This window comes from Heloderma suspectum, chromosome 5 (genome assembly GCF_057233095.1).
Source record: "Heloderma suspectum isolate Gila_16-S chromosome 5, 16-S_ref, whole genome shotgun sequence".
Taxonomy (NCBI): Eukaryota; Metazoa; Chordata; class Lepidosauria; order Squamata; family Helodermatidae; genus Heloderma; species Heloderma suspectum.
In genome coordinates this window covers 170,663,317-170,681,094 of record NC_139462.1, presented here as the reverse complement: position 1 = coordinate 170,681,094, position 17,778 = coordinate 170,663,317, and the positions used below count along the sequence as shown (strand labels likewise).

At 41.4% G+C, this 17,778-nt stretch overlaps 1 protein-coding gene across 3 annotated transcripts in view; it reads right to left on the bottom strand.

Annotated features, from left to right (window-relative positions):
• NGLY1 (N-glycanase 1) overlaps positions 1-17,778 on the bottom strand; it is a 49,692-nt gene that overhangs the window by 9,223 nt on the left and 22,691 nt on the right. For 2 of the 3 annotated variants that reach the window (XM_084858299.1, XM_084858302.1), the window contains exons 3-9: positions 15,864-16,082; positions 14,079-14,241; positions 7,651-7,870; positions 4,924-5,045; positions 3,356-3,501; positions 2,664-2,774; positions 299-463 (exon numbers count right to left, since the gene is read on the bottom strand). In XM_084858299.1, the coding sequence (XP_084714425.1) occupies positions 299-463; positions 2,664-2,774; positions 3,356-3,501; positions 4,924-5,045; positions 7,651-7,870; positions 14,079-14,241; positions 15,864-16,082 (1,146 nt within the window). The remainder of the gene's footprint in view (positions 1-298; positions 464-2,663; positions 2,775-3,355; positions 3,502-4,923; positions 5,046-7,650; positions 7,871-14,078; positions 14,242-15,863; positions 16,083-17,778) is intronic. The other variant, XM_084858301.1, reaches the window with a different exon arrangement.

The window sequence follows — 17,778 nt, the reverse complement described above, 5'->3', positions numbered from 1 at the left end:
TTACTACTGTATATCTTTAGAGGTTATCTGCTATGTTTTTGATTGCTTGGGTCTCTTTCCTCTTTAACTGATATTTTGGTCCTTCTTGGTTTTGTGTAATGGCTAAAACAAATTTTAGAAAGCCTTTATTACCTCTACTACTCTACTGAAATCAAGTTAGGACAAGTTAGCTGTGAATAATGTCAATAGGATTTAAGCATGTTTTAAGTTTATCTGAACTGGGACCGTAAGTCAATAAGCCACAATTGAACCATAACCTTAGAATTCTAAAATAATTACCAATAGGTGTATTAAATACCTCTAAAGCAATTTCGCCTCTGGCGACTCTCCAAGCCATTGATCCAGATATCCTTCCACCAAGTTCTCCAGGCTTAGGAGTTTTAGGAGAAATGAATTCAACAAGCTCCACAATTATTCTCTCTAAGAGCTCTCTTTTTCTTCCTTCACTCAAAGATTGCTGTCTCTGTGATTAGAGAAATCAGTAATAAAAATAAAATCACAGCACAATTCCATACATATCTCCTTAAAAGTAAGTCCCGTTAAGTTTGATGGGGCTTACTCCTAGGAAACTGAGTATACGATTTCAACCTTAATTTCATTCTCTATTGTAACAAAAAAAAGATGAATAATGACCATTAATTTTATTAAGATCTTCTTAAGTATCAGTTTGATTTAACCAAAATCCATAGAACATTGTCTGAATATTAATGTACAGTTTAAATATGAAGGCAAAAGGAAAGCAAGTTGGGAATCTTTTCACACTAGGTTGGATCCAGACTTAGTAATGCTTAGAGTAGCCCCCTGAAATTAGTGGGGCAAATAAGTAATGACTAACTTAAGTCCCATTTCTGTTTACTTTAAGCATGATTAAAAGTGCAATTCTATACATGTCTGCTTAGAAGTAAGTTTCATTAAATTCAGCAGGATTTACCTCCAGGTAAGTGTGTACAGGATTGTAGTCTAACTCTGGTCTCAACCCACTACATTTGACCAGTATTAGAAGTTCATAGTTAACTTGGAAATTCACTTTTGAATTTACAGTTTTCATAAATTGTACTCCAAGTCATTGATTTTTGCTCAGTTCTAACCCCATTTTTATTTCTAGTCTTAAGAAAAACAAATGAAAGGAAGCTGGATGGCTTTCTCAATTATTCTGTTCCACATGGGTGACTGTCCTAGTAGTATCAGTCTTGGTATGGTGATTAACTCAACGCATAATCATTTGGTACTTGAAAAGGTTAGATTCCCAGTGACGGATGCTTTTGCCTACATAGCATTACATAGCTCTCCACATTTTTAACAGAAAGCTCTGAATCAAGCTAGATCAGCAACAACCCAAACTAAATCATGTGAGCCTAATCTACCCTTGTTTAGAACACATCAGGTTGGATCCAGGATATGCCTTCCAATGACAAAAGGGCTTGCTCATGGAAGGTGTCTCTGCCCTGTTTTTGGAGATCCCCCCTTTCACACTATAGCTTTTCAAGGGGCTGCTGTGAGGAGAAGGGGACGGAGAAGCCAGTCCAGTTGCGCATGGCAAAAACGGGATCCAACCCATTGATTCTTTGTTATATAATTCATTGTTCAGTACATTAGAAAGGGAGGGAAATTATAGGGTTTTTTTTTTATGGAGGATGCATCCGATTTTGCTGCTGTTGTTGACAATCTTACAAAACAAACGATCTACTTACTTTATGGGGTTAGTCAGTGGCTAGGAGCAGCATCCAGCATCCCTAGGCAGCTACCAGGACTCTAGTGCCCCAGCAGGGCTCATATGCACTGATGCCTGCTTGCTGTGCGTTAACCACTCCCACCCACCTGTGTTCCTTCATAGGGTTACTGAGCAGCAGCGGCAGGCCATTGGGAAGTGCCATTATCACATTCCCACAATGCCCCAGAGCAGCCTTCCCAGCTGGCTAGGCATTGTGGGAATTGAAGTCCAACACATCTGGAGGGCACCAGGTTGGGGAAGGCTGCCCCAGAGCGATACTATGTTCGAGTGTTGTGGGAATACCAAACCGGCAAGTGGCTCCCAGTGCTGCTGCCAGTAAGCCTGCCTGGGGGCGGAGGGAAGAGCATGTTACCAAGGACCACCTCATACCTGGTGATGGCCTTGAAAACAGAACAGTAAAAACAAACAAAATGTTGAAGTTTTAAAATAGTGGTGGACAATTTTTTAATTTGGCAAGTATGCCACTAGTCAAAACCAAAAGAACAGATAGCACTACTCCTGCATGCGCAAGAATACATATTCAGCACCTTGAGGTGGTTTAGTCTACTGAACAAGGGTGGCAGACCACAGCCTATCAAAAGAGAGGCAGGGGAGAGTGCAGGCCTGATTCTATGCCATAGCCAGGCCCACAGGCCCTCCTGCTCCTGTGCTGCAGGTTGATCACTCATGCTTTATAAGTATGCTCATATGCAAGGTCCAATATTGTGAGTTTGTTTCTTGCAATGGTCTTATAATTTTTATAAATGTGATTTTCTGGGGGGGGGGGGAGAAAGGAAAACTATAGCAAATGTATTATTTATAGTGATAAAGTTTGTCTCTTTCTGTGATAACTGTAAACTGCAACACGTTCCTCTCACAGTCTCTGATCCAAGGGCAGCTTGGTTTCAATACTTGTGCATTTTAACCAATCATCGAAGATAAAGCTACATACCACTTTGTTAAGATTATTGATAGCTTCTCGTAGCACAGCTTCTTTGACCTGAGTCCTTCTAGAGAGCAGTTCTTCATGTTTGCAAGAGTAGCGCCAAGTGACATCAACAACCTGAAAAGGATGAATTGCAAAAGGAAAGTAATAATAATAATAATAATAATAATAATAATGAAATATTATATATAGTAGCTTGAGTTTCAAGCATTATAACATTAGAATTACACCAGTTAAGAGACAGTCTCCTCCTTGCCATGGATCTATCCGATTGCTTTACAATAGTAACCAATTAATCCATGTTGAAAGCAGGGATGCAGAACCTCTTTCTGCCCAAGGGCCAAATTCAATTTCAGAGAAACTCTCAAGGGCCAGATTCCAATATAGTACACGGCTAAAGGCAAATAGGACAGAAGCAACCCCGCCCCCCCAACAGAATATTTTACTGTTGGGGGGGCGGTAACTTACTGCTGGTAACTAACCCTTAGGAGAGGTATATAAACCTTTTTAATGGGGAAAGAACCGTACAAAAGCTATGAAGCCAACAAAAGATTTATGGCTGGGGAAAGTGGTATACCATGTTGGGACCTATGAAGGGCTGGATTTGGTCCCCAGGCCTGAGGTTCTACACCCCTGGTTTAAAAACAAAGCTATTTCTATATGGGTTTTTTGTCTATATTTCAATGAACTTCCCCTACCTCATCTTTAGAGAAAGCGATAATATAGGAGAGCTTTTTGCCCCATCCAATTTCATACAGAAGGGGTTTATCACAAACGTTTTCACAAGGGTCGCAATGCAGCCATCTCTGCTGGGATGAAGAATAAACTTCAGTCCACACATGATCTGTGGAAGAGAAAAGCCAAAGGAAAGCAACCGATATTGGAAATGAATCCCCATCATTTTAGGCAGCTGAACTCTTCAAACTCTAAAGCAGGAGTGAACAACACATGACCAGCATGCAGTCCCCACTAATCCCCAAATTCACAGCAATTTATTATATATTTTTTGGAAAACAGGCGTCCATAGCAACTACAGAGTGCCACTTCACATCTGGATTACTGGAAGGTGCTCTACGTAGGGCTGTCTTTGAAGAGTGCTCGGAAACTATAATTGGTTCAGAGTGTGGCAACCAGGCTGTTAACAGGGAGATGGATATAGAGAACATGCAAGTCCCTTGATGGAAGAGCAGCAGTGGCCTCCTTTTATTCCTGGCTCACAACTGAGAATCTACATAGTGTAGTGGTTAGAGTGTTGGACTGGAACTCAGATAATCCAGGTTCTAGTCCCCATTTAGGCTTGAAGCTCACTGGGTGGCTTTGGGTCAGTCACTGACTCTAGAACTAACCTACATTATAGTGTTGTTGTGAGGATGAAATGGAGAGGAAGAGCATTGTATACACCATCTTCATACTTGGTGTTAGTCCTGTTGAGCTCTCCAAAGGGGCATAAATGATTTAAAAATAAATAAATAAGCACAACTTAAATGCTATTTTTTTAAAAAAAAATTAGCTACTTTACAAAATCTTTCAGAGACATCCTTCCTTTTTTGTTCCCACACATTATCAAAGTTACTAGTATTTGCATGAATGAGCAACAAAACTGATATGAAAACCAACGTGAAAAGAATGCTAGGGCATATTCCGAAAGGATATTACCTTGGTGTATTTTAAGAAATCCTTCCTAAAAGTACTTGAGAAGTGCCATTTCTAGTATTATAAGAACAAATAAATGTCAACAAAGGACTTAACAACAACAAAAATGAACATATGCTATAGCAGTACACTGGTATCCAAACTAATAATTTTATTCATGTATATTAGAAATCTAATGTAAGTGCGTAATAGATATCATGATACAATTCCAATACAGCCCCTGGTATTGATCAAAAGAAATAACAAGACTTTAACATACAGTAGAAAACACCCTTTGCTCTATAAGCATCACAACATTGGCCACATTTCTGACATTTAAATCAGATCAAACTAAAATACTAATTTATTCCTCTATAAATGGAAATTCAGGGGCCGCATAACTAGTTTTTAGTCTGCAATCCTGAACTCAGTGGGGCTTACTTCTCTGTAGACATGTGCAGGACTGCACTGTTAGCCTTACCTTGTCTTACTTTGTTAGCCATAAACTACAAACCACTTAAGAACTTTCTTGGAGTAGTTCTACAGACTTAAATGGAACCTCACCAACACTATTTCAGAGTACATAAATTTTGCAGTCTTAGCTTTAATATAAGTGGTGCTAAAACAATTATACCTGTCGCATCCCAAATATATCTTGCTTCAAATCCTACAGCTCTGCAGCAGAGGGTGAAGCAGTTGGCCCATTCTCCACAACGCCCACGTCTAGTTTCCAGAAGTTTCTCAGGATTGTTGTACCTGTACACATATTTTTTTAAGGAGACTATCTGCAGCCATTGCCATAAAAACCTAAAACAATGATCTTAAAGGGTTATACAACAACTGCCAACATTTGGGAATTTATAAGAGATAAAATGTTACATGATTGAAATATGCAATTAGGATAATTTCCTCCAAGAACTCTCTAACAGAGTGCCCATGGTCCTTGAATTTACTCCTTCCTTATCTCTTTAGCATTGTGTCTATTAAATTGTAAACCATTATTTTAAACTGTGAACCACCTAGATTGCATGAGCAGAGAGGTGATAAATAATGTATTAAATGAATGGTAATAAAGGAGAGGTTCCATGATCTAGCTTCCACTTTAAATCTCAAAATCTCTACCTATTGTCAAACTGTTACAAGACTGGCAAGGGGGAAAACTTTTCCTCCTGGTGGACCCCTTCTTTATCTGAGTTCCCCAGATAAAGAATATCTGATAGGCTGCCACTAGGGATGGGCGAACCACCCTGTGCCCACCCCGCGTGCTGTTCACCAGCCCCCCACCCCAGTTGAGCCAGTATGCAGTCCATGGGCACCCAGCAAGCAGCCGCCTGACTCCTCAGTGAGCCGCTATTTTGCATAAAAATGGCAGCTCGCTGTTTTATGTAAAATACTTTTATGCAAATGGCAGCCATAAAGCGGCCATTTACACAAGTTTGCAGGCGTGAATGGTCTATTCACGCCTGTAATCTTGTGTAAATGGACACTTTACAGTTGCCATTTATGTAAAATGTCTTTTACATAAAACGAGCTGTCATTTTTACACAAAATGGTGACTTGCTGAGGAGTTGGGCGGCCGGATGTCACTCACCAGACACCTGCAGACTGCCCATCAGCTTGACTAGGGAGCCAAACATGGTGAATAAGTGGTGGTGGTCTGCAGATGGGAGTCCAGGAGGCTGAGTGGGGGGAGTCTGCTGTACTCCACCCCCCTCTCAGACTCCTGCGACATCCTTAGCTGCCACTAATCAGGATGAACCTCCTGACACACCCTAGTCTGTCCAGCTGCCTGAGGAGTTTCTGAGCCCTATTGCCAAGGGTCCCTCCCTTCAGCCCAGATCTAGGAAAAAATAAAAAGAAAGGTGCTTTGGACTTTCCTTCCCAAAGCCCAGAAACAGAGAGCTTACCAAAACACTTAAAAACATCTTAAAACACAAGCTGTAACCATGCATATTTCATGCGGAGAAGAGATCAGTGAGAAATCCCTTTTAAAACAACACAATCAAATGTCCAAATATAAAAGGAGTTTATTTAGGAAAAAAGAGGAACAAGAAGAAAAAACCAGGGAAGTCAACGATCACACACATACACAGAATTCCAAATAAAACCAAAAAGTCAGTCTGACTTATATAGTCACATAACCTACTTGAATAGAGCCTTGGGTCCCAAAGCCTTGCCAAATTTATTGCAGAGAGAATGATCTGGGCAAGGGAAAGCATCTGGCTTCCAAATTAGATTACATATAGGAAGATTTAGAAGGACTGAGTCTTTTTTATTGGAATCTCCACTCACTAAAAAACAGCCCCTTAGCAGAGACTGAAGTTTGGTCTGACCAATAACACGACAGCCTCCATTTCTGATGTCAGTGGTCTAGCCAGCAAAGCAGAAAACTACCTAGTGGCTAGATCCACCTTCTTAATAACTATTAATTATATCTGAAAAGCCCAAGATTGTTAGAACCAGTCAGAGTATTCAAGAAAATGGATTAAGGTTTTTTTCGCATTTTGGAGGACAAAGAAATGAGATAAGACTAGATAAAACTATTCAGGCTGCCCAGCAGGATGCCAACTGACCAGAAGTTCAAGGGACAATATGGATCTATATTAGAAGTAGGGGTTTGTCACACAAACTGATTAGCTCCTGATAATCTATGAGAACCTCTCCTTTGACTCCTGCTGAAAATATAGCCAACAGAACTAGCACTTGTCTTTTAATATTTTTGCATTTATTCATACATGGGGTTACACAAGTTTGCAGGCGTGAATGGTCTATTCACGCCTGTAATCTTGTGTAAATGGACACTTTACAGTTGCCATTTATGTAAAATGTCTTTTACATAAAATGAGCTGTCATTTTTACACAAAATGGTGGCTTGCTGAGGAGTTGGGCGGCCGGATGTCACTCACCAGACACCTGCAGACTGCCCATCGGCTTGACTAGGGAGCCAAACATGGTGAATAAGTGGTGGTGGCTCAACCCCAGACTGTGTGCTAATTCCTGAAACATGGACTGTCTTAATGACAGTGCTTCTGAATATGTATAGAGTGCCTTCCTCTCACCAACAGCAATGTAATAATAAAGAAACAAACAGACAGAAAGTTGACAAATCAGTTATTCTAGGCTACCAAACAGGAAAATATAAAGCAGGCCTAACTATATCTTTGTGGTACTGCTTACAAGGGGGATATTGTTCTGATGCGTTATACATGGGATTCCAGTTGGTGTAAATAAAGATAAGTGATAAAGGTAGCTTCCTAATAATGCACTAAACACATAGGGTTGGATCCAAATGTTGTCATACTTAAGAGTATATCCACTAAAATAAATGGGACTTCTTAAACCATGCACGTATTATACTCACCTTGGAAATCTGTTGCTAAACTGGCATTGGTTGCAGAAGTGATTTTCAACCCTACTCGCATCCCATCTCAGATCATCATCACTAGGTGACAAATTATCTTTAGATTCTGTCTGGCCCCCACACTTGCTGCATGGAAGGTTATTTACCCACTGGAAATAATCACATTTAAACCAGTTCAGGAGCTCCAGCAACAGAATATCCTCTTCATTCACAAGGGAGCCTGAAAAATTAAACACATAGCAATTAAGACAGAACCTCCAAATATCTAATTAAAGTAGACTGGAATATGTACTTACAGAAACCATACAGAGCTGAGGTGGAAACAATTTCCAAATGAGCACAGAGAAATAATAATTTAATATCAAATCCAGTATAGAACCTGTAGTATTTACCTGTAGTAAATGTAAAAAACCTTTACATTTTTCTAAAGACATAAACTAGGTACCTGAGTCTGAGATGTACCTGGCTCGTCTCCCATTTGGCCTCTGGAATGCGGGGAAAAAATTGTAGTTCTGAAGATGGCAGTCCTCAAGTGAGGGAACCAACAAGCTACATCAGAGCTAGGCAATGTGGTGTCCTCAGGCACCGATGCACCCACAGACACCTTTCTTAGGCACCCTACCCCTTCTGCTTTTAAAAAAATGTTAACAGTTTTTTTAAAGGAAGTGGGAATTGCTGTGAAATAGTGTTCTTTGGTGCTGAAAACTGTGGTTTCAAAGGAGTTGTTTAGTATGTTGGGGCTCACCTCTGCGCACCTCTGCCTTGTACTCAGTCTTTGGGGCAAGTTACTTGTCCTTTGCCATACCTTCCACAACAGCCATTTTGTGGTGGTGCCCAGGACAGTTTCTCACATTGCCAAATGTGCCCACAACCCAAAAAGGTTGCCTACCCCTGAGCTAAGGGAATCAACTCTTTGACTTTGGGGATGTAAGCTATCTAATCACAGTGTTTTGGAGCTGCGAGGATACTGGGGTAAGGGAGTTTTTAATAGGTCACAAGATAATGGAGGAGAGATTAATTAAAACAGAGTCACAGTTCCTCCTCGGTTGTGGCTACTGGCTTGGAGAGAAATGTAGGTATGGCGAGGGTCCTCATCAACCAGCAGAACATTCCTTGAATGGAGCCTGCTCTTGCCTGGAGCAGGAGTCAATTCCTCATGGCCTCAGCCTGAATGCCAGAAATGCTGGGATGTCATGCAGGTAGCAGTAGAGCACTGCCAGGCTTGTGCCATCGATAGGAAACTAAACAGGGGATGGGAAGCCTTGAACACATACTGGGAAGCTCTGGATTTGGTGAAGAGTGCTGGGAAGGCAAGCCTACTGTTGCCCCAGCAATGACAGAAGACTAAGCTGGTTCTTGAGGACTCTCCAGGCTAGCCTACCCATTCTTCTTCATTATGTGCTAAAAGGTCACAGGATAAACAAAGTATGCAGAAACTACATCAGTTTTCTGCTGCTGTTCTCTTTTCAAATACTTTGAGACTTGAGTCTACGGAGCTCCTTGTCAAAAGACCAGCTCAACTATATAAACCCTGAATCATAAAACCGCTACCACCAAAATAATATCTTACATGCCTCAGTAGCCTAGTAACTAAGGCATAGGCATGGGATTGACACCACCATTAAGGACAAGATGAACAAAACTAAGAGGTTTACTATGGGATTTATATACAGGAGGGTGTTATTCAAATTATAGGATGGGAATGCTTAAATGCACTTAAATTTAATATTGTAGGTTACCATACTTAATAAGAGAGTCTTCCCTGCTAATAAGCTCTCAATAGCTTTCTCCCCAGATCCAATTCCCCCAAAGTCCACCCCAGGCAATCCCTCACAACCAGGAAGAGATGCTGTACAGCAGTCTTCCTCTGCTTTCAGCCCCTCCTGTTGCCTCTGGCTTTTGGGATGATAACACCATATCAGGGATCACTGGTTGAAGTTCTCTCTGGTCAGATCTGGCTGAGTCCCCCTGGTACTGGGTTCTGCTGCCTGCCTGAAGCATCACACAACCTAAAAGCTCAGTCTCCTGCTCTCCACAGCCACCAGCTCTGGATTCCAGGTCTTCCTCCAGAAGAGTTCTCTCAGACTGACTTTCTCTTTTCCCAGCTCTGAGCACTGCTCCCTTCAGCTAACCATCTGTAACTCCAACTCCTTATCATCCATGCTCCAACTGTCCCTAACAGTCTCTAACAGACTTCTCCCTGATGTTCTTAAAAATCTCCTGGCCAATCATGTTCCTTATGGAACTTCTAACTGCCAATCATCTTTGTTGAGCCACCTGACAAATCAAAATAAAGGTAATTTTTCTCCCTAGGCATTTTGAACAGCCTGAAGCCTCCCTTCATAAGCCACCGTAACCAAGGCAACCACAACTGTTTAAGGCCTGCTTGGTTATATTATAGCCTCACAGAGGTCACACAAAGTATTTAAACATAACAAAACAAAACAAAGAGTTATATACATAGCATTTCTCCACACAAGGCTTTTCTTTTTCAGTTGCTGATGGAAGCCTGGAAGTACCTTCCCACTAGCTGATAAGCACCTGTCCACACAGCAAGGCAAAGTTCATTCTATACAATCCTAATGTCTTCCATACAAAAGAGGTAGTGATAGATTAATAATACACATAAATAATCAATTACAGTCTGAAAAATCATATAGTAATAATACTGTACATCATGTTCAGTGGAAGTTTGGAATTATTCATAATGGGAACAAAAGTATTGTTTCAATTAAGTATATCCAGACTAGACTTAGGCTGTTTGATCTTGTCTTTCTATTGTCCAGCTAATTCTCCAGCCAACAAGCCCCCCCCCTCCATTCTATTAAAACGAAAGGCACAATCCTATGCATGTTTAGAGAGGAGAAAGGGTCTATAACTTGCTGAGGCATGCTGGGAGTTGTAGGCCTTTTTTCTGTCTAAACATGGATTGGATTGCACCCTAAACTTGGTGTGTGTGCGTGCATACATGTAATAGAGTAATCTAAGGCATTGTTCTTATGTTGGTCCTACAGAATGAGTGACCCAGAATAGATTTTTTTTTTTTTAAAGGTAAACTATGAAATGTCATTCAGGTTTTTTTGAAGTACTGGTTTTCAGAGCTAAATCTAACTCAGATAAGCTGGAATAGGGTGTGTGTGTGCGCACGTGTGTGTGTGTATAATCCCCAGTGATGGTTGCCAGTAATAAAACATTTATTTGTAACTCAGATAATAAAAAATAAATGAAAGCATTATATATTTTAAACAGACTGAAACAGTAATCCAAATATCTATGGGAGGTATTATCTATCCTAGCACATACTATTTTCTTGTATTCCTCTTGATTGTAGTGCAGCTTATCATACCTATGCCCAAAGCCACAGGTAAGCAGAGAACTACGAACGTTTTTTTACAACTGAAATATTTTTATTGGCTCCAAACAACACGTGAAGTTGTTATGACTCAGTTTACAGATGAATATTAGAAAAAAACTTGAAACTTCACCTCTAAATACTATAATACTAAAAACAAACTAGAAACATCAACGGGTGCAGACTCCTCCACAGAATTCCCTTCCACATGAATTACAGCTCAGGCTTTCAAACAGACCTAAAAAACTATTTTTTTCAATGCTACCTTCTCCTAAGAGCATAGTTAGTTTATGTGACTCAGAACTGCTTCTGAATATTTGTGATTGCAAATTTAGTATGACTAATATGTCTATGTTATCATTTACTACTATGTATGCTGCTACATACATACTATGTATGCTACTTTCTGAGGACATGGCCCTGGAAAGCTGCCTAGAAATACTTTAAATGAGCACTCCTTCATTCTATACAACTTAGCTAATAGAATTTAACAAGGTGTATGGTGAGATTGGATACTCCTCCTCTAAATAATTTAGGTTAGGGGTAGGTAACCGCCAGAATTTTGGACTACAACTCCCATAATCCCTGACCATTAGCCATGCTGGCTGGGGCTTATAGGAGTTGCAGTCTAAAACACCTGAAGGGCACCATGTCGCCAACCCTTGATTTAGGGGCACATGGATCAGATCAGTTCTAGATATACATGAAGTTGTAGCCCTATTTGGGTATTCTAATCCACCACATGATTAGGATCACGTGAAGGAGAGTGGGGATAAGCACACTAGCTCCATCAGCTGAAGGACAAATGTCTGCAGTGGGGAGCCTGCTGTACTCATGTAGGGCTCCCCACACAATCTAGAACTCTAGAAGATCAGGGTTCTAGATCACACAGGGAGCCTACATGAGCAGAGCAGGCTCCTACTGCAAACATTCGCCCTCCAGCTCATGGAGCTAGTGTGCTTATCTTCACTTTCCCTCATGTGATTCAAAACATGTGGGGGGTTAGGATGCCTGATTAGGGCTTCCGTTAATCAGGTTTCTTTTTCTACCTGGAGATGAATGATGGGGTAACGTGAAGACAGCTAACCTGAAGGAGGTGCCAGTAAGAAAGGTGGTGGGGTGGAGGGGATCTTCATGACAATGGAATAAGAAGAGCATTGGCGTATTATATGGATTTTCATGAAATAGACTTTGGTCTGTTAGCAGCACATGAAGCAAGAAAAGCCAAGTATGCACTACCTAAAACCTCACTTTTCTTGCTTCCTGTGCCCCTAATGGGCCAAAGCCAATTTCATCATGAAAAACATCATCAACCCTGTAGGTGCTGCTCAGCAAATGAGAGAGTTGTTCCCCACCCCTGTCCACACTCCCCTGTTCAGGGAAGTTTACTGGAAGTGCTGAATTAAGCCCTGTAGTTTACCCCACACCTCTCCCCTCTCATCCAGCATTGGGGTGAATCCCCATCTTGTATCTGAAGACAAAGCAAACCTTGCAGCATGATCCCCATGAAGGCTAACTTGAGAGTAAGTCCAACTGGATCCAGTGGGGCTTACTGCCCTGCTTGAGACTGCAGGGAGCGAGATTTACTTCTTACTGGGGAGAGAAACTTACTTCCAAGTAAACATGCACACAAGGGGGGGGGCTTCACAGAGACTCTCATTTAGTACTGGGATATGTGAAAAATTAAAACTGCACCTTTATGAATGGAGAAAACAGCCTGCATTCTATGAATGACTCAAGCCACTATCCTGACACATCGGAATTGCGAGACTGCACCTTGAAGAAAGGAGAAAACTGCATTCTATGAATAAGCTGCTATCCTGACCCATCAAAATAGCGGAAGTGCACCTTTAAGGGAGAAAACAGCAGCGCAGCTAATTTTCTCAAGGGGGAAAAAGACACTACAGATTCTCAAGGGAAAGGTGCCTTTAAAAAAAAAAGGAGATGGAGTTAGCGTGTATTTTGGTGTGTTTGTTGTTGCTTTGAGGGGGGTGGAGGGAAGAAGAGTTATGGGCACTGGTGTGAAGGGAGCAGGAAGAATGGAAGAAGTAGAGCAGCAGTGGCTGAGGGGAGAAGAGTCTGGAGTAGGTGGTTCTCCTCAGGCACCCCAAGGGGTTACCCAAGTTCACTCCAAGGAGGTGGATATAGGCAGGGAGTTGCTTCACACTTCATGGCCAGTTTTGAAAAACAAAACACAACTCCTATGTCTATTAAAGGAAGCGCTAATGTCTCCTCCCTGTCCCCCTGTCTCTCTTCTTTTCTCTTTTCCTAACCAGACAGCAGGAGGGTTTCAGGCTCCTAGAGAGCTCAGAAGCTTTTATGAAAGAGAAAGACATGGTAGATACTACTGGCGATAGTAGTGCCAATGGGGAAAAAGAGTGAATGGGAATGGGGGAAGGGGTGGCCCCACCCCTTGACCACCTCACTGCCAAGTCACAGCCATGTCACAGAGGCAAGCCCAGAATGTAATGTGGAGGGACGGGGCCTGAGAGTCCCTTTAAGTAAAAAATACGAAATAAAAGGACTTTCAGAAAATGTGGCTTGTCAAGAGGGATGCAGCTGGCTGGCTGTGGATTGGCCATGACGTCATGTGTCCCTAATGACTTTAAGCCACAGCAGCAGCAGAGAAAACCTCCCATATAGACGGGCCCCTGGTCAGCCTACTCCTGTTCTAGTGTGTTATAAGTAATCCAGAACTGCTTATGAGTGAAAGAAGCATATTTGCTCCACATCGACCTCTGAATCAGTGACAAAAGCTATCACTCTGAACAGAATCAACATGTCAGTTATAAATATGGAATCAAAATCACAGTGCTCAAGACCATCTTCTTTGTTTTAGAGCTCACTAATGTGAAACAGTAATTCTTAGACCTATATTATCTTTAAAAAAAATAGTTGTAAAAAAACTATGCTTGGAGGAAAAACACACATAAATGTCCATATTTTGCAACTTTAAAAATTAATTCTAAAATGCTTCCCCTTGGGTCTGTTTTGAATGTCAATAGAAATATCCATACTTATGCAGAAATGTTCTGCTTAATATCTTGAAGTTTCCAAGCTGTATTAAAAATATTACCTCTGTCTATTTTTCTGACTTCTGCTAGCTTTTCTCGAGCTTTCTTTCTGAGTTCTTGGATTGGGATAGAAGCCAATGCTTTCTTTTGCAAAACAGGGTTCTCATATACCATTACATGCAGAAAGTTTGATTGAAGTGTCTTCAAAAAAATTGATTCAGTCGTCTAAAATGGAAAAAAGAGTGTGTTTTGTTTCAGTTTGTCACAAACCGATTTTCTAGCAAGTTCTGGCTATTAAGTCTTCTAAATCAGCCTTCCCCAACTTGATGCCCTCCAGATGTGCTGAACAACTACAACTCCCTTGCCAGCACAGCCATGGTGGCTGGGAATGATGGGAGTTGTAATGTAGCACACCTGGAGGACACCAGGTTGGGGAAGGCTGATTCCACAAGGTCTAAAGAGCGATGCTCACATGGACTTGAAGGGCACAATCTACCCAAAATGTCTTCTGCATAAACATCAGTAAAATAAATGAAGACAAGCTACACAAACACAAGTGCTTATACGATCTGAAGTGCTTCCTATAGTTCAAAAGCAATGTGTACCTGGTGGGAGGGCCAACCTGTGAGGAAACAGAAAGACCAAGATATTCTGCTAGGTTTGCTGCACTTCTCTTGATCATGGTCTATGTGTATATTTATTTATTTATTTTTATTTCAATAATTTCCAAACCGCACCTTCATCTAAAAATTTATTTCAGGACAGTAAAAAGAAGTCTGGTGTGAGTAATGAGAGGTTTAAGGCTGTGTGTGCACCAATGCTGACTCATGCAGGGATGAGGCCAAAGTACTAACAACTGGCACAGAGCAGGGCAGATCTGAAGCAGGTGAAACACAACCACATTCCTTGGATTCCTGGAACAATCAATCATGGTGAAACAGAAGATAATCAACAGATCATCAAAAACGAGACACTGAGAGACACTTATACTTCTATACAGAAAAAAACATGGCTTCTTGGGGTAGCTCCCTTTTGGGATCACAACCTGATGCCAGTCAGGCCTTCTGAGCAAGGCAAGCCTGACAGCCACTGAGACTGCTTAAAGCAAGCAGTGCCCTTCAAAAGCCCAGCCTCCTGCTCAATAGAGATAAGAGATTCATTTCCCAATAGAGAAAAGTACACAGAGATTCTGAGGGACTGCTGGCTAGCCCTTCAGAATCTTGAAGTGAGCTTCCTGGTGTGAGTTAGGGTCTATTTTAATTGAAAGTGAAATGGAGTCACTCCATTTGTGACTCCAGACTGGACATAGTATCTGAAACTAGATTTTACAGCATCTTCAGGTGGGAAGCATAATGAAGTGTACCGTATTTCGCTAGCTTCAACCAGGCCTCTTACAGAATGAGACTTTATTTTGTTATGTATTGATTCAAACATGTGGAATTCCTCTTTCCCCCACTTGTTCATAAAAAATGTTCTGAGAGGGTTTCCCAAGGAGGAAGGGAAACAAAATTGTTGGGAAGAGTCCTGAAACTGTCAGCTGTTTACCTCACACTTTAGGAAATCTAAAGAGTTTCTCCCAGAGAACTCACCCCTCACTGTGTCTTAGCTTCCTTCCATATGAGGACGTAAAGCTGGGGACTCCACATTTACAGAGACAAATAACACCAGCATATGTACACTCAACAGAAAACACACATGGACGATCACCACACATGCCTATTTATATGTTTCCAAGAGTTACTATGTGAATTAAAATTTCAGTTTCAGGCTGTCCTTTAGTTCTTTAATTTCCATTCTCACTTTCAAATACTATTCCTTGTTCAATGTAACAGTTCTGAAGTGATTACCATGACAGCAGACTGAGGAGTTGGGTCTATGTTGGAGTCAACAGTTCTTGATGGTTGAGGAGCAACAGGCTGTGTGTTTGTTACCCTCTGAGAGGATCCTGATATTTCAGTTTGATTTGATCCATTTAATCGGCTGTTTCTTTCCCCAGCAATTAGATCTCGAATTTTGCGTAGCTGCTCAATTGATGCTCCCTTAGGAAAAACAAGATGAGTTTCCCCCTGAAATTATAGTTACAAAAGTAAAGTATTCTGTATTAAAATGTAAACATTCAATCTCTATGACATCATCTCCACTGGCTTTGCATTAGAACTGAATTAGTTTCTACCATTTCTAAAGTAACAATTCGGCCCTTCCTTTGAGAAGCTCAGGACAGTATAAATAGGGCTAGCCCACTTTAACTTCACAAAAACGCTGTGAGGTAAGTTAGACAAAGAGGCTGCAACTGACCCTAGGTCATCCCATGAGCTTTATGGGTAGCAGCACAATGCTATAAATGTTTTCTCAGAAGTAGGACCCACTATGTTACCTCTACAGATCAGTATCCGCCCCAGAAAATTCCCCTTATCTGATGGAGGTCTCTGTTTCTACAAACATCATCAAGACAGGAACGTACCCCTTGACTCACAGGAACACCTTATTCATTATGCAGTTTCAAAGTTTTCATTCAACACACACAATAACAATACACAGCACATGTAAGTAATAATTCCTCTTTCCCATCTGACTTCTCCTACGTAGCACTAGACAGACTTACAGTACTACAGTCATCTCAACAGTCCTCCAATCCTTTTTGAGAGTGTGATCAAGCCTCTCCAGAAGGGGGTTGATGGTGGTCAAAAACAGATAGATGTGGCCTTGGCTGCCCCCTTGTTCGACCCCCCTCTGGTCAGAAATCAGGGGTTTATATTAGGGATGTCAGAGAAATCCATCCGGGGGGTGAAGCTTGCTAAGCTTTCAGTAGCTCAGTCCCTGGACTTCGGCTCACTTTCCTATGAGCTGGCCCGACTTGATCTGCATTGAGTTGGGCCAGCTTGTGGATTTGCCGTTTTCCTTTTTTTGGTAAAAAGAAATGCTGCAAATTGCAGCCCCAATTTCCATAATTGTGTAAATTTTGACCATGATTTCCTTAATTTGCGCAATTTTTTTTTTAACCAAAAAAAACCTCCCGAGAAAAGTTCCTGGATTTTGGGGAAAACCCACATCTTGGCTTGCAAATATAAGCCAAGCCAGGCAGGCAGCAGGGATCCATCAGGCCTGAAAAAGGCCGGATTTTCAAACACCGGACATCCCTAGTTTATATACTCTTGTCCCTCCCCTGACAAGCCCACTCAAACTATCTTTGGTCTTCCATATGATGCTATATTCCTGCCAAGATAACACTGCAAAGGCAAGATAATGACTCAAAAAGTCCCTCCATCCATGACTTAAAGGACAAAACACTGGATCCATTACAAGATGTCTTGGCTATATATCTCAAAAGGTCAATTTAATAGAAGACAGCAAACTATTACCATATTTCAAGGATTTCTCCACATACTAAAACTGTGCTCCTAGGTCCATAGTACCATCACCACCACTGAAGTACAATGCTCTATCCCTGTATGGCTTTCTTCCAAAACAAAACCCAAACCCTTTGAATCACCAAGCCACTGGGAACTATTTCACGCACCAATGTGATTTTCATGATAGTTCAATTGTGAATCCGGATTTTCTCCCTGCTCCCCAAATGTATGATATTGGGCTTCCTGTTCCTGCTACCTCTGGAGCATATCATGGGCTGCCACAGCTAGAGATAAGGCTGGGAGGTGACATGGAGTTTCCTTGGGCTTACTCAGAGAAAGGTTTTGCTCAGGCTTGGGATTCATCTAATTATCACAGTTAGGGCCAGCAAGCAATTTTCCTCCAGATTAGATT